Source organism: Erinaceus europaeus, chromosome 7 (assembly GCF_950295315.1).
Source record: "Erinaceus europaeus chromosome 7, mEriEur2.1, whole genome shotgun sequence".
Lineage (NCBI taxonomy): Eukaryota > Metazoa > Chordata > Mammalia > Eulipotyphla > Erinaceidae > Erinaceus > Erinaceus europaeus.
In genome coordinates this window covers 84,101,653-84,126,473 of record NC_080168.1, presented here as the reverse complement: position 1 = coordinate 84,126,473, position 24,821 = coordinate 84,101,653, and the positions used below count along the sequence as shown (strand labels likewise).

At 44.1% G+C, this 24,821-nt stretch overlaps 1 protein-coding gene and 1 non-coding gene across 4 annotated transcripts in view; one reads left to right on the top strand and one right to left on the bottom strand.

Annotated features, from left to right (window-relative positions):
• ATP7B (ATPase copper transporting beta) overlaps window positions 1-24,821 on the top strand; it is a 77,970-nt gene that overhangs the window by 44,625 nt on the left and 8,524 nt on the right. For 2 of the 3 annotated variants that reach the window (XM_060194882.1, XM_007521570.3), the window contains exons 6-17: window positions 3,411-3,572; window positions 5,673-5,749; window positions 9,135-9,309; window positions 11,127-11,360; window positions 12,365-12,456; window positions 13,522-13,649; window positions 13,766-13,920; window positions 15,453-15,587; window positions 19,418-19,612; window positions 21,888-22,070; window positions 22,542-22,695; window positions 23,912-24,055. In XM_060194882.1, the coding sequence (XP_060050865.1) occupies window positions 3,411-3,572; window positions 5,673-5,749; window positions 9,135-9,309; window positions 11,127-11,360; window positions 12,365-12,456; window positions 13,522-13,649; window positions 13,766-13,920; window positions 15,453-15,587; window positions 19,418-19,612; window positions 21,888-22,070; window positions 22,542-22,695; window positions 23,912-24,055 (1,834 nt within the window). The remainder of the gene's footprint in view (window positions 1-3,410; window positions 3,573-5,672; window positions 5,750-9,134; window positions 9,310-11,126; window positions 11,361-12,364; window positions 12,457-13,521; window positions 13,650-13,765; window positions 13,921-15,452; window positions 15,588-19,417; window positions 19,613-21,887; window positions 22,071-22,541; window positions 22,696-23,911; window positions 24,056-24,821) is intronic. The other variant, XM_016187480.2, reaches the window with a different exon arrangement.
• On the bottom strand, window positions 18,683-18,786 carry LOC132539630 (U6 spliceosomal RNA). Its single transcript, XR_009550968.1, has one exon. It is a non-coding gene; the product is annotated as a U6 spliceosomal RNA (small nuclear RNA).

The window sequence follows — 24,821 nt, the reverse complement described above, 5'->3', positions numbered from 1 at the left end:
TTCCTTTCTAAGTCATACCTACACCTGTTACTACTTCCAAAGGTCTTCCTTTTTTCCTCTTCTCTCTCCAGGTCCTGCCTCTGTCATCTTCTATCATCCCTCCCCTGCCTCACATCCCCTGATATGAGTATAGACCACAAATGGATTTGGGGGAGCAGAAAGAAGATGGGGGTTCTGAGTTCTGTAATTGTTTCTCCACTGGACATGGACATTAGCAGGTCGATCTATACCCCCAGCCTATTTCTGTTTTTCTTTAGTGGAGTAGGGCTCTGGGGAGGTGGTGTTTTGGGACACATTGGTGAGATCGTCTGCCCAGGGAGTTCAGGATAAAATCTTAGTAGCATCTGCAGCTAAGTGTCTGAAAGGCAGTAAGATATAAAGCAGGACAAAATGTTTAATAAAGAGGAACCAGGAAGTAGGAATAGAGCAGGCAAGAATAGGGATGTTAGGGTGGTAAGAAGCTAGGAAATCTATTTTAGGTAAATACCTAGATTTCTAGGGGTCCATGACTTTAGTAATTTTTGCTTGAGTTTGATAGTTAATGTGGAAGTGGACTAAGAATATTGTCTTGGAAGATGTAGTCAAAGTTGAGAATAGAACTAGAAAGTGGAATGAAGGCAGAGAGAAGCTTCCAAACCTGAAGAGAATATATAAATACAATTAACTATTTACTACATCAGTCTGACTCAGGGCCCATGTATTTAGCACAGTAACCTGTATAACTATAACTCTGTCAGTCTGAGTTAGCAGTTGATGATCACAGCACCCACCCCCTTTTTTAGACATTTGATGACTGTGTTTCATTAGTATTTAGGAAATACTGACCACTGGTCACTCACCAGAGTGAATTGTCTGGTTTGCCCAGTGCACATTACAGGGATGGCCTGTCTCACATTCAGTCCCCCTTTTTCCCATCAAGATATGCGCAAAAGAGTAACGAGTAGTTTCGTGGGGCTTGAGTTCTGACCCTGAAGCTGCAGGGATGCCTCTTAGCCAAAGGGCCCACACACCACACTCACAGAAGTTTTGAGTACTGACAGGAGCCAGGCCACCAGGTTCATCCCAGCTCTGCCCTGAGGGAGTGTGACTCTGCAAATGTCCCCAAGCCCCTCAGTGCTGCAGTTTCTGAGCCTTCTCTCATGCTGCCGGTGCAAGCAGCAAAGTACTTGCTTGGCACACTGCAGATGTTCACTAGATGTCACTTGTTATTACTTACTGCCCTGTGTATGGAAGTGAGACAAGAGCTTGGGAGCTTTGTGGCCTTTATGATGTTCTGTTTGCATCCCTTCCAACCTCCCAGTGGGTATGCTTTTCCTGTGTGTGGTCACTCTCTCTGCCATCTATCTCCTCCTTGAGTGCCCACCCTCAGACCATATGGGCGACGGCCTTTAGACCAGAGCTCCCCTCTCCTTCCTACTTGATTCTAGGTGGAGGGCTCCCTAGCTCTTCTAATACTCCATTCTGGAATAACTGACAAAGACTCTAGGTGCAGTTGTCTTCTCATTATTCTGACACCCATTACCCTTCAGGGGCTTCCTGTCACTAGCTGATTTTTTTTGTTGCCTGTTCAAGAACCTTCATGTGGACCCAGCCTTGTGCATTCTGTGCTCAGCCAAGCCTGGATATTGCTGCTGGCCTGACTTTTTTTTATTGCCACTAGGATTGTTTGAGCTCAGTGCCTGCATAACGAATCCACCACTCCCGGTGGCCATTTTTCCTTTCTCTCCTCTCCTCTCCTCTCCTCTCCTCTCCTCTCCTCTCCTCTCCTCTCCTCTCCTCTCCTCTCCTCTCCTCTCCTCTCCTCTCTTCTCCTCTCCTCTCCTCTCCTCTCCTTTCCTCTCTTCTCCTCTCCTCTCCTCTCCTCTCCTTTCCTCTTCTCTTTTCTCTCTTCTCTTCTTTTCTCTTCCCTTTTTTCCCCTCCCCTTTCCTCCCCTCCTTTTTCCTTCCCTTCCCTTCTTTTCCCTTCTCTCTTCATTTCTTTTTTTAAATATTTATTTGTTTATTCCCTTTTGTTGCCCTTGTTGTTTTATTATTATAGTTATTGTTGTTGTTATTGATGTCATTGTTGTTGGATAGGACAGAGAGAAATGGAAAGAGGAAGGGAAGACAGAGGGGGAGAGTAAGATAGACACCTGCAGACCTTCACTGCTTGTGAAGTGACTCCCCTGCAGGTGGGGAGCTGGGGGCTCGAACCAGAATCATTATGCCAGTCCTTGCGCTTTGCGCCACCTGTGCTTAGCTTGCTGTGCTACCGCCCGACTCCCCTCTTTTCTTCTTTTTTATTAGATAGCACAGAGATTAAGAGGGGAAAGCAAAGATAGAGAGACCAGCAGCACTGCTTCACCATTTATGAAGCTTCCCTCCTACAAGTGTGGTTCAGGTTCTTGACTTTGGGTCCTTGTGCATGATAGTGTATACATTAAACTAGACATGCCGCTGCCCAGCCTCTCTGACCAGTTTTTCATCTTTCTTAGTGCCTCTCCCTCTGTAGTTCATTTTCACACCTGCCACACCTGTTAGACCTGTCATCACCCCTGCTTTGTGAGTGTCTCAAGTCCCACCTTGCTCAGGCACTCCTAAATCCTTTCCTGCTGTTGCTAACAAAGTGTTGACATTAGCACCTTTGGGGCAAGCATAATCCAGGAGTCTGGGAAAACATTAACCATAGCTAATATTAGCTCCTTGGCACCAGGGAGAATCTTTCAGGCCCTCAAAGTGTTGGGGGTTGCACATCCTTTCTCATTTCAAGTAGAGAAGATGAATCGTTATTCCCTGGCACTGCTGGTGATGAAGACTGAGACCATATAGAGTGGCTCATAAAAGCCCATCATCGGGAGTCAGGCGTTAGTGCAGCGGGTTAAGCACACGTGGTGCAAAGCACAAGGACCGGCATAAGGATCCTGGTTCAAGCCTCTGGCTCCCCACCTGCAGGGGAGTCCCTTCACAGGCGGTGAAACAGGTCTGCAGGTGTCTTTCTCTCCCCCCTTTGTCTTCCCTTCCTCTCTCCATTTCTCTCTGTCATATCTAACAACAACGGCATTGATAACAACAACAATAATAACTACAACAACAATGAAAAACAACAAGGGCAACAAAAGGGAAAGTAAATTAATAATAAAAATTTTTTAAAAAGGCCATCATTGTCGGACCAGGAAGCCAAGTTTCACCTGCAGCCATCATCTTAATGGTGGGCTGCATCCCCTGTGCTGTGTTGGGGAAGAAGCACAGTCTATATCCCTGAAAGCCCTGGGGAAGTGTTGGGGGTGCCCACTTTGCACACAGGGTGTGGAGTCCAGAGTCTAGGGAAGAGTGCAGGTGTGTCTGTAGGCACAGCAACTGAGGAGCCCTCGACATGCTCCACTTGCTCTCAGGTGAGTGGAAGTTTGTTTTTTTTTTCTCCTTTGCTGCAGATCACAGGAATGACTTGTGCCTCCTGTGTCCACAACATTGAGTCCAAGCTCACGAGAACAAAGGGCATCACCTATGCCTCTGTGGCCCTTGCCACCAGCAAAGCCCACGTGAAGTTTGACCCTGAGATCATTGGTCCGAGGGATATTGTCAAAGTTATAGAGGTAAGCTATTCATTAAAGCAGTTACACTGACCTGGGTCAGGTGGTGGCAAACCTGGTTAAGCGCACACTTTACAGTGCGTTAGGACCCAGGTTCAAGCCCCTGGTCCCCACCTGCAGGGGAAGAGCTTCATGAGGGCTGCAGGTGTTTCCCTGTCTTTTTCCCTCTCTATCTCCCTCTCTCCTCTCAATAGCTCTCTCTTTATCCAATAATAAATAAATAAAAATATTTTAAAACAATGATACTGACCTTAAGAAGATAGTGGCATGTCATTATTGTAGGAAAGAGGAAAGGTAACTATGCAAAAAAGAAAGAAATGAAAGGTACCTAAAATCCTTACTACGATGATCCGTTACCTATGAAGAAAATGAATCATTTTAAAATTAGTTATGAGAGTATGTCTATATCACATTATTGAGGGGTGGGGGAGGGGGCCAGTGAATGTTTTAGAAAAAGATGGGAGCAGACAACATCATCATTTCAGATATTCCCAAGGAAAATCAGTACTGTTAAGATAACTAGTGCATGAGTTCAAATTGCTTAATGGTAATTTAAAAATACTATTTAAGTCTGTATCAAATATCTATCAGCCAAAGTGTTTTAGTTTTGGAACTAATCACTGTGCTTTGCCTCTATCCTAAGCTTGCTTTATAAATAGGGAGTTTGGTTATCTCAGCTATAGTAAATTAACTATGATAGTTTCCATGTACTCCCTGAATGGTTATAGACAGAAAGGACAAGATGAAGGTGTGACAACTAATGGTGAGGATAAGTAAATTTTAACCGAGGCTACCACTTAGGAAAGGAAACATCTGGTAGCAGACTTGATTCATGGGGGTATGGGAGGGGGTGTCTGAGTGTTCTGTTTGGCCTCCCAGAGCTCTTTGACTTGCAAATGTGCTGCTCCAAAGCTTTGCTGCTTGGAACCCAGCTAGCAGGTTGGAGAACTTGCACCCAGACCTTACACCTCCAGGCTCAGCAGCCTTTCTGTTTCCATCCATCTGTTGCCCATCCATGGCCCTTCCAGAACAGTAGTGAGATGAGGTGGTCCTTACAAACACACCTTACCCCACCCCCACCCCGTATTGGTAACACCCTGGCCGGCCTTCCCCCCAGCCCACTGAGCTCAGCACAGTCCCCTTCTGTCCTTACTTGAGGGCTGTCATAGTATCTTACTCCCACTCTTGTATCTCTGGGGTATCGTTTTTCTAGTGCAGTTAAGTCATTATTAGTTGTGAAAGGGCTTGTCTCTAGATAGTCTTAGATGCTCTGTCTTCCACCTCAGCTTTAATATTTGTGTAAAATCTCAGTTACAGAGTTTGGGGCCCCTTCTTGATGCTGTACTGGCTGACAATTTTCCTGTGTGGGTTCAGAAAGGATCCTAGAGACTCAGATGGAATGAGACAGAGAGGGAAGCGGGGCAAGGCAACAAAAGATGTGCCCAAGGTATCTGCTAAAAACATCAAGGACAGAGGCCCGGTCTCCCCCCGGCCTCAGTGACAGCCCAGGCTTGCAGATGTAGGAGTTAAGCTCTGCTGGGTGGGAGGTAGCCAGGGCACTGAGCCTGGGGGGCTGAGCCTCTGAGCCAACCCTCCTGACAACCCTGGGGCACCAGGAAGGCTCTAATTCACATTCTGACCTCAGTGTTGTCAGGCAGGGAACAAGAGCACCTCATCACTGCCTGTTTGGGATTCCTGAACTTAGAGATTCTGCGATCATCAGTCCCATTGATCCTCCTGGGGGCCTGTGAAGTTTATGTACTAGCACCTGTTGCCTTTGCCGATAGGGGGAGCCAGTATCTCCCTCCAAAGTATTTCCTTAGGGGGATGCAGCTGTTGACTGGCTACGGAAGAAGGGCAAACGCTAGAAGAAGGGGGATGCAGCCTCTAAATGTAGCTTGTGCCCATCTTCCCACAGGGCTTTTCAGGCAATTGGGTAAAGAAACCATGAAGGGAACAGGGTGCAGTCTTCTGGGGTCATCCAAGATAAGTCTTCTGATGTCTGAAGGTGTCAAACACTTTCTAACAATGCATGTATTGACTGTGCACCTTCCTTCCTGTTTCTCTCACCTCTCTCTTTTTTTTTTTTTTTTTAATAACAAGGAGATCGGCTTCCAGGCTTCCCTGGCGAAGAGAAACCCCAACGCTCATCACTTGGACCACAAAGTGGAAATAAAGCAGTAGGTGGAACAGAAATACTCTCCTTCTCCTAGGCCCAACTCTGTCTCACTCTGTGCTCTTCTGAGCCCCTGCTGCTTGATTCCTCGGGGCCTTCCACTCAGGCTCATTGCCTTTGCCCTGTAATGTCAGCCCTCCAGGGCAGTGCTGTCCAGTAGAACTTTCTACAGCGGCGTGTTCTGTCTCTGCACTGCCTAGTATGGTAGCCACAGCTACTAGGCACTTGTCATGGCAGCTGGTAGAACTGAAGCGCTGTATATACAATGTCATTTAAATTTTTTTATTTAAAAAATTGTATTAACTTTTACTTTTCTTCTATTTGATAGAGACAGAGAGAAATTGAAAGGGGAGGGGGACATAGAGAGGGACAGTGAGAAGAGAATAAAGAGAGAGATGACTGCAGCATCTCTTCATCACTCATGAAACTTGCACTCTGCAGGTAGGGACCAGGAGCTTGAACCCAGGTCCTTGTGCATGGTGGCTTGTGCACTCAACCTGTTGCACCACTGCCTGGCCCCCGGTATCATTTAATTTTAACGAACGTCAACTTAAATAGCCACTTGTGGCTGGTTGCTAAGATACTGGACAGCATTTAAGTTGGGTGGAAGGAAATGTAGATTTTTTTTTCTCCTCTCATACTGTTTTGACACTTTATTTGAATGGGTCCTAGAATGAAGATCTGAGTGCATAAATAATGGCCAAGTGGAAAGAAAAGGGCCTCGGGCACTGGAGGCTCAGATTCACTCACTGTTTCCGACATCACTTATTCAGTCAACAAACAAGCTGCTGTTGTGTGCAGGGTGCTGTGCCAGGAGCCAGGGATGGCTGAAATGGCATCTCTATATAGAGAGACCCATTCTCTGGGTAAGGGTGAGGGGGTCCTGGGAGGTTGGGGGACTGACAGGCAAAGGACACTTGACTGGACTGTGAGTGCTCTTGCCAGGCTGAGGATGGGGTGGTGTCAGAGACTCCTGTGATTTGCTGAGAGGCCAGAGAGGAAACAGGAACCAAGTGCAGGCCTGGGGCAAAGGCTGAGTTCTTGTAGAGTGTGGTTTTCAGACCACTAGGGCTTCCACACAACTACTGGGCTGGAATTTCATGGGTGCAGAAGCTACTGTGAAACCACAGTGGTCTACCAGGACCCATGATCTCAGGTCCTAGTGTTCATCAGGACAGTTTTGCTGTCCTTACTCGCTCAGTTTTCAGTAGTAGTACTTTAAAACTGACTGTCTACTTAAGTTCATACTAATAAAAGATGGCTTTCATCTATTTTTTTTTATTTAAGAAAGGATTAATTAACAAAACCATAGGGTAGGAGGGGTACAACTCCACACAATTCCCACCGCCCAATCTCCATATCCCACCCCCTCCCCCGATAGCTTTCCCATTCTCTATCCCTCTGGGAGCATGGACCCAGGGTCATTGTGGGATGCAGAAGGTAGAAGGTCTGGCTTCTGTAATTGCTTCCCCGCTGAACATGGGCGTTGACTGGTCGGTCCATACTCCCAGTCTGCCTCTCTCTTTCCCTAGTAGGGTGGGTCTCTGGGGAAGCTGAGCTCCAGGACATATTGGTGGGGTCTTCAATCCAGGGAAGTCTGGCCGGCATCCTGATGACACCTGGAACCTGGTGACTGAAAAGAGAGTTAACATACAAAGCCAAACAAATTGTTGAGCAATCATGGACCCAAAGCTTGGAAAAGTGGAGAGGAAGTATTAGGGAGGTACTCACTGCAAACTCTAGTGTACTTCTGCTTTCTTACTTTGGTGCCATACTCCAAACTCAGTCAATTTCTGCTTTGCGTTTCTACTTCTTTTTTTTTTTTTTACATGCATAACATTCCCCAGATTCCCATTTAACAATACAACCCCCACTATTTCATTCATCATTTTTCATGGACCTGTATTCTCTCCACCCACCCACCCACCCCAGAGTCTTTTACTTTGGTGTAATACTCCAATTCCATTTCAGGTTCGACTTGTGTTTTCTTTTCTAATCTTGTTTTTCAACTTCGGCCTGAGAGTGAGATCATCCCGTATTCATCCTTCTGTTTCTGACTTATTTCACTCAACATGATTTTTTCAAGGTCCATCCAAGATCGGCTGAAAACGGTGAAGTCACCATTTTTTACAGCTGAGTAGTATTCCATTGTGTATAGAGACCACAACTTGCTCAGCCACTCATCTGTTGTTGGGCACCTGGGTTGCTTCCAGGTTTTGGCTATTACAAATTGTGCCGCCAAGAACATATGTGTACACAGATCTTTTTGGATGGATGTGTTGGGTTCCTTAGGATATATCCCCAGGAGGGGAATTGCAGGGTCATAGGGTAGGTCCATTTCTAGCCTTCTGAGAATTCTCCAGACTGTTCTCCACAGAGGTTAGACCAATTGACATTCCCACCAGCAGTGCAGGAGGGTTCCTTTGACCCCACACCCTCTCCATTATGAGTCACTACTCAAAGAAATTGAAAAAGACACAAAGAAGTGGAAAGATATTCCATGTTCATGGGTTGGAAGAATTAACATCATCAAAATGAATATATTACCCAGAGCCATCTACAAATTTAATGCTATCCCCATCAAGATCCCAAGCACATTTTTTAGGAGAATAGAAAAAATGCTACAAATGTTTATCTGGAACCAGAAAAGACCTAGAATTGCCAAAACAATCTTGAGAAAAAAGAACAGAACCGGAGGCATCACACTGCCAGATCTCAAACTGTATTATAGGGCCATTGTCATCAAAACTGCTTGGTACTGGAACATGAACAGACACACTGAACAGTGGAATAGAATTCATCTATTTTTAATATTTTTTTTACTTTTATTTATTTTATGTAGACACAGGAAAATTGAAGAGGGAGGGAGGGAGAGAACAAAAGAGACACATGTAGCACTGTTTCACTGCTTGTAAAGATTGCATGTGAGGACCAGGGGCTTGAACCCAGGTCCTTGAGCACTATATGTACACTCTACCAGATGAACCACTGCCACGTCCCAACTTTCATCTATATTTTCAAATTCTGGTAAGACTGAATTTGGGCGAAGTGGCAGTAGACAGCTTTGGACTGGGGATATTCAGACATTGTGGGGCTTGGTTCTCAGCCTCTGACCACAGCTGTTTTCCTTTATGCTGGAGGAACTTCCCAGCCTTAGGGCTGGCTCTCAACATAGACAAGCATCCTTGCAGTGATATTTAGACCTACTAGTGGTTCCTTACATTGCTATTAACTCAGAGAGAGAGAGCTTGCTTTCATTTTAGTCCTTGCTACTCTGTTTCAAACATGTGATAAAGTCAGTCGTCAATTGAGTGCTCAGGTGGGATCTAGCCTATCATGTGTGTTGCAGGCGGTATCTAACATGTGGGTGTTGCTGCCTTGCTTTCCAGGTGGAAGAAGTCTTTCCTGTGCAGCCTAGTGTTTGGCATCCCTGTCATGGGCTTGATGATCTACATGCTGATACCCAGCGACAAGCCCCATGAGGCCATGGTCCTGGACCAAAACATCATTCCAGGACTCTCCATTCTCAACCTCATCTTCTTTATCTTGTGCACCTTTGTCCAGGTGCGTAGCAAAGAGAGGCATTCCTGCCCTTCATGTCTGCGTGTGGCCTGCAGGACCTCTATCTTGGGCCAGGCACAGTCTTCCCACTTGGTGGAAGTGGTGCTCTCTTAAAACTATTTCTCCCTCTAGAGATCTGCAAGGGTGAGGATGACAATGTCTTCTAATGCTAGGTGCTAAGAAAGACTTGGTTTCACTGCTCTTCTTGGGTGATCAAACTCTACTGTAATAGCAGCCACTTTGCTATAGGGATTGTTGAATGAATCTATTTGTGTACTCACCACTTTTTTTTTTTTTGTCTTACTTATTCAGCTTAATTTAGGCTTATTGTTAGAGATAGTAGCTAGACCAGCCTGGAGCTCATGCTTCCCTTTAGGGTCCTGTCTGTAATGACAGATGTGTGGTCTGAGGAAATTAGGATTTGAAAGAGACAGGTCCTATGGAGCCCGTGTTCCATATGAGGTCATATTAAGGGCCAGTGTGTCTGGTGGGCATTGTGGACTCCATGTATTTGGGAAACCAAAATCAAGCTTCTAACAGTGTTACAATGTTTAGTTTAGGGCTGTCTGGGGGCAAGTATTTGTAGACTGAATTTTATAGTTTTATTTTTACTATTTTTTATTTTATATATTTTATTTTTTAATTAAATATATATATTTAATAGAGACAGAAATCAAGAGGGAAGGAGGAGATATATTTCTGTTGCACTGCTTCACCACTTGCAAAGCTTACCCTCTGCAGGTGGGGACTGGGGGCTTGAACCCCAGGTCCTTGCATACTGTAGCATGTGTGCTTAGCTGGGTGCACAGTGACCTGGCCCTTTTATTTGATTTTTTAAAAATTATTTGTTTATAAAATGGAAACACTGACAAGACCATTTATTTGATTTTTTCACTGTGAAATTAATGTAGATTTGTAGAGAACAATTCAAGGTACACTGGAATATAAGAAGAACAGGAAAAGGTATTCTTTCATGCGTTGCACTTTGCCCTCCTCTCCATCTCATTCTCTAGGGCTAACTTAGTATTATTACTAGTTGGGTGGGTAACATTCCAGATCTCTATGTATAGGGAAAGTACATGTATTTTTACATGTATAGCTCTGTGCACATGCTATTTCTTTGAAATTGGATCGTACTATGATCACTTGACCGTGTGCTGGCCATTATAGATGCAGCACATTCTCTCTCTGGAGATGCAAAGCATTGGCCACAGTGCAGAAGAACCAACAGATGAGCATGTAGATTGTGTATGCCAGATGTTATTTTATTATTGTTTTATTTTATTGAGGGAAGAGATAGAAATGGAGAAGAAAAGGGGAGTTAGAGAGGGAGGAAGAGACACCTGCAGCCTTGCTTCACCATTCATAAAGCTTCCCCTTTGTAGATGGGACTGGGGACTTGGACCTGCATTCTTGTACATTGTAACCTGTGCACTACCACTCGGCCCTATTTGCCAGATTTTTAAGGACTCCCTGCCATTGATTATCTGTTCTTATAGTCCAGTAGACCTTTGTTGTTGTTGTTTTGTTACTACAGCACTGTTCAGCTCTAGTTTATGGTGGTATGGGGGACTGAACCTAGAACTTTGGAGCCTCAGGCATCAGCATAAGAGTCCTTTTGCATAACTGTTATGCTATCTATCCTCCACCCAGTCCAGTAGTCCTTTAAATCAGGAAATATACTTCAAAAAAAGCCAGCTTCAAAGGAGTAAGTCATGGCACAGCTGTGTGTGAGACTTGAGCATTTGTCACGTTCAGCAGCTTCTGATGTTCACTGAAGGCCTGCCTGCCACCCTGTCCCTGTCCTCCCTGTCTTCCAGTTTCTCGGTGGGTGGTACTTCTATGTCCAGGCCTACAAATCTCTGAAGCACAGGACAGCCAACATGGATGTACTCATCGTGCTGGCTACCACCATTGCCTATGTCTACTCTTTGGTCATCCTGGTGGTGGCCATGGCCGAGAAGGCAGAGCGGAGCCCGGTCACCTTCTTTGACACTCCCCCGATGCTCTTTGTGTTCATCGCCCTGGGCCGGTGGCTGGAACACGTGGCAAAGGTAACCAGCAGTCTCGGGTGGAAAAGAGAGCTGCTGCTTTAGTACTGCTGATGCTAATTCATCTGAACACCGAGTTTAGAATTACTAATTACACATGATCTAGAGAAAGAGAGAAATGTGAGACCTAATTAAGCACTGTGATCACTAATCTCCAAATTGACCACTACTTCTGAAATCCCAGCTAATCTATTTAATTATTTAAGCCTTTGTTCGGGCATTTGGTGTAATTGAAAGAATCTTGGATTTCAGGTCAGAGTTCACACTGCCTGAGTCTACAGCTTATTAGTCTATAAATCTACATTTCCCCCATAGAATCATGCCGTTGTTAGCACTCTGCATTGTACCATTGTTAGTTATCTGCATTGTACCCACTATGTTGATGTGCCCCATAAAAGAAAGAGACTCATGGTCCAAGTGCCTATTTCACCCTGGGTGTGATCCCCAGTACCACATGGGAACACCACAGACAACTTCAAGAATTTCTCTCAATCTCTCTCTCTCTGGTATAGAATGAAATAGAATAGAATAGGATGAAATAGAATAGAGTAGAATGAAATAGAATAGAATAGAATAGAATAGAATAGAATAGAATAGAATAGAATAGGATAGAATAGAATGAAATAGACTAGACTAGAATAGAATAGAATAGAATAGAATAGAATAGGAAAGAATAGGAAAGAATAGAATAGAATAGAAGGACTCAGGCCCTATAAGAAATTAGGTTGACCTTATAAGAATACAGTCATTGGGTAGATTGTTGTTGCTTTTTCAACCTGAAAAGCAATTCATAGAACTTAGTGCTGCTGCACATTCCATGTGGTGTGACGTGACTGTGTTGTGTCATGGTGGCAGGTGGTGAGTGACACCCATCCCAAGAGAGCTCATAGCCTTGGGGGGTGGGGGGGAGTGCAGTGATAGTGATCTTCTGAGGCCCTATGACTGTCACTCTGGTTTGCACAGGCCAGCTTACAACAGCTCTCATTTGATCTTCTGGTTCTTTTTAGAGCAAAACCTCAGAAGCCCTCGCCAAACTCATGTCACTCCAAGCCACAGAAGCCACTGTTGTCACCCTTGGTGAGGACAACTCCATTATTAGGTGAGTGATTTTTACCAAAAGTCCTTGGTTGCTTTATACTAAGCTGTGATAGGTACAGGACATTACACTGGATCTAGTGAGGGCTGAGAGACAGCTACAGTAAGAGCCCTCCTTTCAGTCTAACCAAATAAAGCAGGCATTTACATTCTAGAGGCTAAGCAATTCTTTGGGTCTGGGTTGTATGCTAGATGGCAGATGGTGAATATGGCAGAAGAGAGAGGAAGAAGGCCTGTGGTGGTAAGGGAATTCTCATGGATGATGTGGAATAAGAGTTGGACCTTCTTGCAAGATCTGGAGGATCCAGACAGGTACAAAGATATATGGGTCTTAACATGGCAAAGAATAAAGATAGATACAGTATTTTTCTTCTTTGTAAGGTTGACCTTACTATCATCAACAACAATAATTATTATTTGCTGGAACTATGTAGTTTTACATACTTAGCAGAAACATTTTCAACTTCTTTGTTTTTTGTTTTTTTTTTAAATTTATTATCTTTATTTATTGGATAGAGACAGCCAGAAATCAAGAGGGGTGATAGAGAGGTAGAGAGACAGAGAGACACCTGCAGCCCTGCTTCACCACTTGTAAAGCTTTTCCCCCTGCAGATGGGGACTAGGGGCTCAAACCCGGGTCCTTGCACATTGTAATACATGCGCTCAATCAGGTGCGCCACCACCTGGCCCCCTTCAACTTCTTTGTTTTTAATCTAACCAAATAAGAAAGAGAGAGGAGAAAGAGGGAAAAAAAAGCATCATCTAGAAAGAGCTGTTATTACTTTTATTTTATAAATGAGGAAACTGAGGCTCAAAGAGGCTAAGCAACTGACCTAAAGTCACACAAATATTAAGACGTGAAATAGAGCTTTAGCCTAGGATCAGTCATTGCACAAGAGGCACTGGCTCGGTCTGTGCAGGCTTGGGAAGAGTGAGTACTACTGCTTGGCATAAAGCAAGTATGTGGAACCAGCCCAACAGTTTGTCCGGAGCCTGACATAGGTGACAGCCCCAGCAGGTGGGTGCCTGTGAGTTAAGGGTATGTGACTTGGAGTGGCATTTGTTGCAGAGAAGAGCAGGTTCCCATGGAGCTGGTGCAGAGGGGTGATGTCATCAAGGTGGTCCCCGGGGGGAAGTTCCCAGTGGATGGGAAAGTCCTAGAAGGCAACACCATGGCTGACGAGTCCCTTATCACAGGTGAGGTGTCCCATTCCACATTCCCTTTGGGTGGGTGGCACAGCCCTGCTCAGTTGTGGGAGTGCTGCATGGTTCAAAGTATGTGATGGCTGGCCTCTCTTCCCCCACACCTCCAGGAGAAGCCATGCCTGTCACTAAAAAGCCTGGGAGCACTGTGATTGCCGGGTCCATTAATGCCCATGGCTCTGTGCTCATTCGTGCCACCCACGTGGGCAATGACACTACCTTGGCACAGATTGTGAAACTGGTGGAAGAAGCTCAGATGTCAAAGGTAATGACGAAACCTTTAAAAACCAAATAACTGGGAGTGGGGTAGTACAGCGGGTTAAGCACACATGGCACAAAGCGCAAGGACTGGCATAAGGATTCTGGTTGGAGGCCCTAACTCCCCACCTGCAGAGCAGTCGCTTCACAGGCGGTGTAGCAAGTCTGCAGGTGTCTCTCTTTCTCTTCCCCTCTCTATCTTCCCCTCCTCTCTCCATTTCTCTCTGTTGTATCTAACAATGACGACATCAATAACAACAACAATAATAACTACAACAACAATGAAAAACAACAAGGGCAACAAAAGGGAAAATAAATAAACAAACAAATAAATAAATATAAAAACCATATAACTTGGGCTGGTGAAAGAACTCACTTGGATAGTGTGCTGCATTGTCATGTGCATGTCCCAGGTTCAAGCCTGGTCCCTGCCATATTGAAGGAAGGAAGCTTCAGAGCTGTGGTCTTTTTCAGTCCCTCTCCCTTTCTGCCTCTCTGTCTCTGTCTTAATTTTATTTTGTTTTGGTATTAAAAAGAAAAAATATAATCCCCCACACCACCATAAACCAGAGCTGAGCAGTGCTCTGGTAAAAAAAAAAAAATTAATTAACTTAAAAATTAAAAAAAACAAAAACATATAACTTTACCTCCCTGGGGGCTGCGTAGTGGCACACTTAGTTGAGCTCACATGTTACAATGCACAAGGACCTGAGTTCATGCCCCCCTAGTCCCCATCTGCTGGGGGAAAGCTTCACAAGTGGTGAAGCACAGCTGCAGGTGTCTCTCTGTCTCTCTCCCTCTCTATCTCCCCCTTCCTCTTGATTTCTGGTCATTTCTATCAAATAAATATAATAAAAAATTAAAAATAATTTTACTTCCCTCATTATAGAAATGATGCCAAAAAGTTCCAGAGAAGGGGCTAGGTGGGGGTGCACCTTGCTGAGTGTACATTTTACAATGTGTAAGGACCCTGGTTCAAGCTCATGGACCCTACCTGTAGGAGGATTCAGGAGTGAATCAGTGAAACAGTGCTAGAGGTCTCTGTCTCTCTCTCTTCCTCATCTACCTCTCCCTTCCTTCTCAATTTCTCCGTCTCTATCTTATATAAATAAATAAAATAGAAAATAGAAAGAATTCCAGAGGTTTAGTTAAATTGAATAGAGACTGACTAATACACACACTTAATGAGAGAGATAGATGAGAATTTCAGCCATACCTGTGCTTGTCAAGTTTCATGTTAGTATTTACTTACTTATTTTTAATATTTTATTTATTTAATTTATTTTCTTTGATAGGACAGAGAGAAATTGAGAAGGGAAAGGAAAGTAGAGAGGGACACAGATAGACTGACACCTGCAGCACTGCTTCACCACTTGTGAGGCTTCCTACCTGCAGATGGGGACCAAGGGCTTGAACCTGGGTCCTTGTGCTTGGAAATGTATGTACTCTTATCATATGTGCCACTACCTAACCCATCAGGTTTTATTTCTTCATGAATTGAAATTTAATTTCCCATGATATGGTATTTTATTTTTACAGGCACCCATTCAGCAGCTGGCTGACCGGTTTAGTGGCTATTTTGTCCCTTTTATCATCATCATTTCAACTCTAACGTTGGTGGTATGGATTATAATCGGTTTTATCGATTTTGGTGTTGTTCAGAAATACTTTCCTGTAAGTTGAATGCGTTGGATGGTATAGTTGTTGTGTTTTAAATGATCTGTTGCCATCAGTGCTATTCTTTTATATTTTGTACTCATTGGGCTTTACCTACCATTATATATGTTTATATATACATGGGTAGGTATAGTTACATATGCTGATTTCATCTAAGCACAATCTTAGCCAGGGTAGGAGTAACTGGTCACTGTATTCTGTCGATTTTATTAAAGACATTCTTTACTTTCCAGTTAGATAATTTCAGACTCTTCAGCTGTAATCAACTCTGAGTTACAATGCTAAAAACATTTTTGGGGTGGTGTAGATAACATAATAGTTATACAAAGAGACACTTATGCCTAAGGATCCGAAGTCTCAGGTACAAGTAGAGATGAGCAAAATCATTTTACTCAGTATTGACCATTTTTTGAGATTTTGAAGCAGACATAGAAGATAGCTCATAATATTATGAAACAGACTTATTTTGTCACTTTATTGGGAGAAATGGTTATTTATAAGACAGTTATTGTCATAGGAGTATGATTTTTATAGTATGTATTTATTTATTATTGGATAAAGACAGAGAGAAATTGAATAAGGAGGGGAAGATAGAGAGGAAGAGAGACAGAGAGAAACCTGCAGCCATGCTTCACCACTTGTGAAGCTTTCCCCCTGTAGGTGGGGACCAGGGACTTGAACCTGGGTCCTTGCACACTGTAATGTGTGCACTTAACCAGCTGCACCACCGCCTGGCCGCAGGAGTACAATTTTTTATCTCCCCATGATAGTTCTTGCACACCACACCCACCACCGTCTTTCTCCACCATCGTGCACTGGACTTTAAGACAAAGTATTTTTCACTCACTATCTTCTTCTTCTAGCGTTTGCCCTTCTTCCGTAGCCAGTCAACAGCGTCAGGTTGAGCCTGATGTAAAGTTTCGAGACCTCCTTTGAATCTGGAGAGGTGGCAGTTGTTGACTATGTGGGTCATAGTCTGTCTGTAGCTGCAGGGGCAGTTCGGGTCGTCTCTGGCTCCCCAGCTCACTGTGTTCATCTGTGTCATCGTCAGTCTTACAGCTTCACAACCAATGCTAATAGGTTCTTAGTAATTGCTAAACATTAGATATGAGGCAATAGAATATGCATTTTTGAGATAGAAGTGAGGAAAACTCTTAGGAGATAGTTTATCTCCACCTTAAAACTGTAGACAATACAGAGAAACTTTTCTGCTTGAAAAATAAGAAATCCGTACATCAGTGACTCTCGGGAGAGTGACTTTGCTACCCAATGACATTTGGCGGCTTCAGTAGACATTTTCAGTCAAGGTGACGATGTGGATGCTAATGGCATCTAGTAGGTAGACCCAGGGATGCTGCAAACCTAAGACACTGGACATGTCACCACAGCAAAGCATTATTTGGCCCCAGATGTCAATATTTCTAAGGCTGAAAATTTTAAATAGGAAAAGCTAATATTTCACTTGGTGTATATTTGATAGCTTCCCAATGAGTGGAACAGTGATTTACCTTATTGTACTATATTCGTTTTCTTAATTAAAAAATAGCTGTTAGCCTATCCTATTGTATATCTTCCCTTAGAGTCATAGAATAAGAAACTGAAAATACAGCTACTGTGTGCTTTAATAAACTTCTACCCATAATTAAAAGCATGCTATATATTGTTGGGGTGCACACCATCTACAAAAATGTAATTTTTTACTCCCTCAGATTTCTTATTTTTTATATGAAAAATTGAAATACTTTCTGTCATATGAGGAGATGCGTATATAAAAATCAACTATGGTTGCACCCCAAGAATTTCCCAGTTACTGTTGCGACCCCTAACTGCCTGAAGTGATCTGCTTTTGTGGGAAAGCAGCCCAATGGCACATGACTCTGGGAAACCTTTGTCCTAAGCAAGTTGGAATGTTGGCTCTCTGCTGTTCCCTGCCTTTCCATCTTACTGTGGCTTTTTTTTTTTTTTAATCTGCAATATCAGGGAGGATGCTGGCAAATGAGGTACTGCATGTTCCTTTAAGATACTGTTATCATTCTGCTATCAAATCATTTGTAGGGGCAGCATTTGTGTCAACTTCTGGAAATCCTTTCAATCTCACCAGAATATCAGGTGTTACTTTGACAAGAATTAGTATTTTTTTTTAACCATACAGATTTTGTCTCTAAGATTCATGTATTGCCTTAAACATGTCCTTCTGCACAAATCCAACTGTTTCTGTGAAAATTAAGTCCTCATATATGAATATATCCTACTTTAAAATCTTATTTTTAGATTATTTTTCTTTTGCTTTTTCCACCAGTATTATCACTGGGACTCAGTGCCTATAGGACTTCACCATTCCTGGTGACCATTTTTTTCTTTTCTTTCTTTTTGATAGAGGTGAGAGACAGAACAAGATAAGGAGAGAGACAGAGAGAAGTAGAGACAGTTATAGCACTTCTCCATTGCTTGTGAAGCTCCCCCCGCCCCCATCCCTGCAGGTGGGGGCCAGGGGCTTGAACCTTAATTTTTACACATGGTAATGTGTGCACGCTACCAGGTTTACAATTTTTAAAATAAAAAAAATCAAAGACAGATAGAAGTTAAAGAGATTGGGGTCTGTTTCCTTGATTTAAAAACTTCTTTTAAACTGCAGTTGAATGAACATAGTGTCTCTTAGTTGTACTCTAGAAACACTAGCTTAAATATGAAAAACCAAGCTAACTCAAGATGGCAAAATGCAGATTATAATACCAGGATGTGCCACAAAGTAACTGAAAACATGACCTGCATTTTTGAATTTACAAAAACAAAACAAAGCAAACAAACAAAACCCTAGTGAAAAATAGAAGAAAATAAAGATGACTCTAAACCCATTCCTAGAGTAGTTATTTTCCTCCCTTTGGTGACTATCTTTCTCTTATTGTTGGAAGACTATCTGTAGATAGAGGCCGATCACTCTGCACACATTAACTCACATGCATGCTATTTTGTGCTTGCTTCTTTTTTATTTTTTTAAAAAAACTCAGTAATATCACTAATATATTTCCATATCATTAAGTATAGAATCATTTCAACTATTGCATAATATTTCATGATGCACACCATACCACAATTTAATGAATCCCCTCTCACGAATTTTCATGTCATCCTTGCTCGGGGACTGTGCTAATCTTCTCTGTATCAATTTTAGTATATATGCTGCCAAAGTGAGCACATGAATCCCCTCTCAGTTGCTTCTAGTTTTTTATTACTACGAAACCATCACGATGATAAATATCCTTGTATCTGTTTCCGCTCATATGGTTATCACCATAGGGCAGATTTGCTGGAGACCCATCATTTTTAAAAGTTTGCATAATAATAAAACAGTAAATGCTCTAAGAGTTACATTTCCTTAGAAACCTCCCCCATGTCAGGTATTGTAGTATGTAAACTTGTATGTGTCATCTGTATATTATTTCACTCTCTGAGCAACAGCTTGGGGATGGGAATTGTGATCTTCAGTTTGAATATGAGGAAATAGGCAAAGAGAAGGTAAATCAGTGAGTCAGAAGCTATATAAATATGATACATTTCTAGAGTCTTATGTCGTTTCCCCTTGCAGGGACTCTTATATGAGTCTGCTCTCAGATGCCTTTATCTAAGGAAAGTATGGGATCAGGCTGGAAAATCAGGGTGAGAAACGATCTCGTAAAGCATATCCTGCACAGCCAAGGACAACCCTAAGCCCACCCATCCTGCCCCCTTAGGTCCCACCACCCTCCTATAATGACCCTATATGATTAGAATCGGTTGTATTGGCTTCCTGAAGTCTCCCCCGGTCTCTGTCTCCTCCATCTTTCCAGACCTACAACAAGAACATCTCCCGGGCAGAAGTGATCCTCCGCTTCGCCTTCCAGACGTCCATCACGGTATTGTGCATCGCCTGCCCCTGCTCACTGGGCCTGGCTACCCCCACAGCGGTCATGGTGGGCACTGGCGTGGCTGCCCAGAACGGCATTCTTATCAAGGGAGGCAAGCCACTGGAGATGGCTCACAAGGTGGGCTGTCTGGGGTGTAGCGGGATGATGATGATGGTGATGGTGATGATGATATTTATTTGTTTTAACTTCAGAGTTCAAATCAAAACAGTGGCTATTTAAATGTCATGTTAAGAACCCCAAAGAGGCTTCACAAGTAGCCCTGTTAAGCAAGCAAAGTGAGAAACAATGACAACTAGCTGTTATAGGATTAAACACTTTTAAAATATGAATTAATTGGGAGTTGGGCGATAGTGAAGTGGGATAAGCTCAGGTGGCGCAAAGCACAAGAACCAGCATAAAGATCCCAGTTCGAGCCTCCAGATTCCCACCTGCAGAGGAGTGGCTTCACAGGCAGTGAAGCAGGTCTGCAGGTGTCTGTCTTTCTCTCCTCCTCTCTGTCTCTCCTATCTGTCTTCCCCTCCTCTCTCCATTTCTCTCTGTCCCATCCAACAACAACGACATCAAAAGGGAATAAATAAATATAAAAAATTAAAAAATATATGAATTGAGTTTATTTTTAAAGGCATTTCTTTTAATATATATATATATGAATGACAAGAAAAGAAGAAAAATTGAGGGGGGGATAGAGAAGAAGAGAGAGGGGCCGGGTGGTAGTGCACCTGGTTGAGCACACATGTTACAATGCAAAAGGACCTGGGTTCAAGCTCCTAGTACCCACCTGCAAGGGAAAAACTTTGGAAGTGGTGAAATAGTACTGCAGGTGTCTCTCACTCTCTCTCCCTGTCTGTCTCCCCCTTCCCTCTCCATTTCTGATTGTGTCTATCCAATAAATAAAGATAATATAAAAATTAAGTTTAAAAGAGAAAGAGACACCTGTGGACCTGCTTCACCCCCATATCACTCATCAAAGTGGGGTCTGGGGCTTAAACCCAGGTCCCTGAACATGGTAGCATGTGTGCTCAACTAGGAACACCACTGCCTGGCTCCCAAATTGTTTGCATTTAATCAGCAACTAACAGTAGGAGGAGGACACTGAGTAACTGCCTGAAGCCTGAAGTGAATAAGCTAAGCTGTACACCCAGATGGTCAGGCTCTAGAATGCAGAACAAGCCCTGCCCCCCTCCCCAACCCATGATTAGCAGGATGTCCTGTCACTGTGGGGAATGAAATAGTGGGCAACAGTGTTTATGAAGGATCTTCCTTTTGGTCCAACCTTCCTTCCATTTGTTTACCTGGAATTTATTGAGCATTTATTACAGGTGATCTGTGCCAGCTCTGGTCACAGCCATCGTTACTAATAACTTATAAGAAGGAAAAACAGGACAGCAGACTGGTGCTTTGAGAGATATGGTACCATGTGTAGAACTTAGCAGGAGGTCCTCACTTGTGTGGGGGACTGGAATGAGCAAAGGAAGTTGTTGATAGTTCCCCTGAGACCTGCGAGCAAAAAGGCAAGCAGAGAGCAGTCGAGGGTGGGGTCCATGTTAGAGACTCTGAAAGTTTGGAGCTTCTGAACTTGTCCCTCACCAGTGTGTCCCCAGTATCTTGCCCAGTCCCTGACACATTGAAAGCACTTTACAGTTGCTTGTTGTATTAATATGTGGGACTGGGGTCAGGTGGTGTGGCACACCTGATGGTTGAGTGCCCGTGTTACTATTAACCTGGACCCAGGTTCAAGCCCATGGTCCCCACCTGCAGGAGGAAGCTTCATGAGCAGTGGAGCAGTGCTGCAGGTGTCTCTTGCTCCCTTTCTGTCTCCCACCCTGTATCTTGGAAAGGTGATAACTTTTAGTAACTGTTTCAATTTCTTTGGCTGTGATTGGCCTGTTCATATTTTCTAGTTCCTCTTTATTTAATTTTGGAAGTTTGTAGGTGATTTGTCTTGTGGCCAAGGGACAAGCCCTTCCTTCCTTGAACTTGGAGAACTCTGTTTTTGGCAGGTGTCCTCACTATACACACACCACAGAAAGTGCAGCCTGGCTGGGCAGCTGGCAGTGGACAGGGGGACGAGACCCAGGTCCTCCTCCCAGCCAGCATAGGCAAAAGCTGCAGTGTTACTGTCCAGTAGCATCAAAGAGGGACCTCCTACTTCACTAAGCCCTGGTATGGGTGTTTTTGTCTGGCTGGAGAGGGAAGTGGTGTGACTACAGTAGGAACACCAGCCTGGGATGAGTCGCCAAGGACTGTGGTACAGCCAGGAAGGATGCCCTCTGCCATGGGTGTGGGTGACACCTCAGGGTCATGTGTCCTCAGCAGCATCTTCCCGTCTGTGTTTGTGGTCACTGTAGCATGGTTGTCTTATTTTTTTGTTTTTGTTTTTGTTTTTTTATAGATCAAGACTGTGATGTTTGATAAAACTGGCACTATTACTCATGGGGTCCCGAAAGTCATGCGTGTTCTCCTGCTGGTGGACATGGCCACACTGCCCCTCAGGAAGGTTCTGGCAGTGGTGGGGACAGCAGAGGCCAGTAGCGAGCACCCCCTTGGTGTGGCGGTCACCAAATACTGCAAAGAGGTACGTCCTCAGCTGCACTTGTAGCCCCTCCCCACCAAATGTAGATTGGAAGTTCCTTCCTCCTCACAAAACTAATAAGCTATGATCTCTGCCCTCTAGAGTTCAATTCTCAGTGAGAGAGACAGCACAAACTGAGACCTTTATGCATACTCCCTCCACAGGGGCGTGCAGGTGAAGTGGAGTGGGGCTGAGTGGGGAGAATCCACTGGACTAGGGAGCCCTAGGGTAGAGCCCAGTGCAGGGGATTCTTGGCACAGTTTCTGAGGAAGTATTCTTCCTCAGGAGACATCATATTCTGATGTCTGTATCAGGTCAGAGAGACAGGCTTTCTGAGTTCGGACAGGTCTTTCTGCCTCTTCTTTCAGTTCTGCTTCCGTCTTTATTCCTGGCTACTGCTGCTGCTGCCTCACCCTCACCCCATCCCTGCCCTGCCACCTCTCAACCTCACCTGCTTTCTGACCCCTTCCCCAGGAGCTTGGGACAGAGATCCTGGGATACTGCACCGACTTCCAGGCAGTGCCAGGATGTGGGATTGGCTGTAAAGTCAGCAGCGTGGAAGGTGTCCTGGCCCCCAGCGAACGCACTGCTCACCCAAGCAGGGTTGGCCACAGTCCCACAGAAACAGGTGCTCTTGCTTTTATCTCTGCACACAGTCTGTGGGGTGGGACAGGGCGGAGCTGGGTCAGGTGGCGGTGTGCCAAGCCACAGAGAGCACTGTACTGGGCACATGCGTCTTCCTACAGTGGGAACACTGACTCACAGCAGGTGTGTTCCGCACTGCCCAAGAAAGCTGGTAGTCTGTCACTTGTGTCTTTGAAAACAACCCTGATTTCACACTAACAACAGACAAAAAAATTCGGTAGTTTATTGTCTCACTTATCTGCTCCATAATCTGGGTAGCTCTATCCTTCTCTCTCTCTCTCCCTCCCTCTTTCTCTTTTTAATTCCCAGACCACTGCTCAGCTCTGGTTTATGGTGGTGCAGGATTGAACCTGGGACCTTGGAGGCTCATGCATAAAAGTGTGTTTGCATAACCATTATGCCGTTATGCTATTTCCCTCACCCAAGGTTCCTCTCAAATCAAGTTCATCTCCCTTCTTTTTTTTTCTTTCTTTTTTTCATCTCTCTCTTTTTTTTAATATTTATTTATTTATTCCTTTTTGTTGTCCTTGTTTTATTGTTGGAGTTGTTGTTGTTATTGATGTTATTGTGTTGGATAGAACAGAGAGAAATGGAGAGAGACGGGGAAGACAGAGAGGGGGAGAGAAAGAGAGACACCTGCAGACCTGCTTCACCGCCTATTAAGTGACTCCCTGCAGGTGGGGAGCCAGGGACTTGAACCGGGATCCTTAGGCCAGTCCTTGTGCTTTGCGCCACGTGCGCTTCACGTGTGCTTAACCCGCTGCGCTACCGCCTGACTCCCTTCATCTTTCTTCTTAAGGGTACAAAGTGGGGAACTGGTGAAATAGCTCACTTGAATAGTGTGCTGGTTTGCCATATTCCTGACCCAGGTTCAATCCCTGCCATCACTGTATTGAAGGAAGCTTTGGTGCTGTAGGCTCTTTTACTTTGTCTCTCCCTCTGCCTCTCTGTCTCTATCTAAATATTAATAATAATAAAGTTAAAAGTACAAAATGGGCAGATGGGAAATCTTTGCTTCTTCAGAAACAGGAAACCTCCCATGTGGGAGAGCCCTGGTCCTCTGAGAGGCATGTACTGGGTGTTAGTTTTTTGGAATGGATCGTGAATGTTTTGCTGTGAGAAAGGATCATGTGACTTCTCAGTTGTTTCTCCCAGTGAAACGGGGCTGTCTGGGAATAACCATGAACTTTTCTGGACAGACGCAGCCCCCCACACTTTCTCTGTGCTGATTGGGAACCGTGAATGGATGAGGCGCAATGGCTTCACCATCTCCAGTGACGTCAGCGATGCCATGACAAATCATGAGATGAAAGGCCAGACCGCCATCCTGGTGGCCATTGACGGTATCACTTGTCCCCTCCTACCTTCTGAAGTTTCTTATAGATTACAGTCAAAAGCAGAGTCTTCTGAAGAAAGAAAGAAAGAAAGAGAGGGAAAGAAAGAAGAAATAAAACTTCTCTCTGTTAACTGTTTCCTAAAAGGTTGGCCTGCTGTCTCCATCTCTTCTCCCCCTTTGCACTTTCTCCCTCATTCCCCCAGAGCCAACTCTGTTCTGGCATCCTCACCCCTGAAATTCTTTTTTTTTTTTTTTAATCCATGTTGAAGCATGACTCAGCAGAATCTCTCTTTTCTCTCTCTATCTTTTGAGTTTATCTCATTGCATGAGTATACCACCTTTTTCCCCCCTTTATTGGGGGATTAATGTTTTACATTCGACGGTAAATACAACAGTTTGTACATGCATAACATTTCTCAGTTTTCCACATAACAGTACAACCCCCACCAGGTCTTCTATCTCCTCTGAAATTCTAAGCCGTCTTCATCATTGTTTCTGTTCAGACGGGCCATTCAGAGTCACCCTTTTCATCCAACACTGCAGGTAGCACCACAATTGACCTTCTTAAGAGGCTTAACTATAGGTTACTTTTCAGTAATGAACTCTCTTGAAACTTTTCACTCATTTAGTTAATTTATTCATTTTTTACCAGAACACTGCTCAGCTCTGGTTTATGGTTGTGTTGGTGATTGACCCTTGGACCCCAGGGCCTTAGACATGAAAGCTCTTTTTAAATAGCCATTATATTGTCTCCCGGACAGAACTGCCCATGA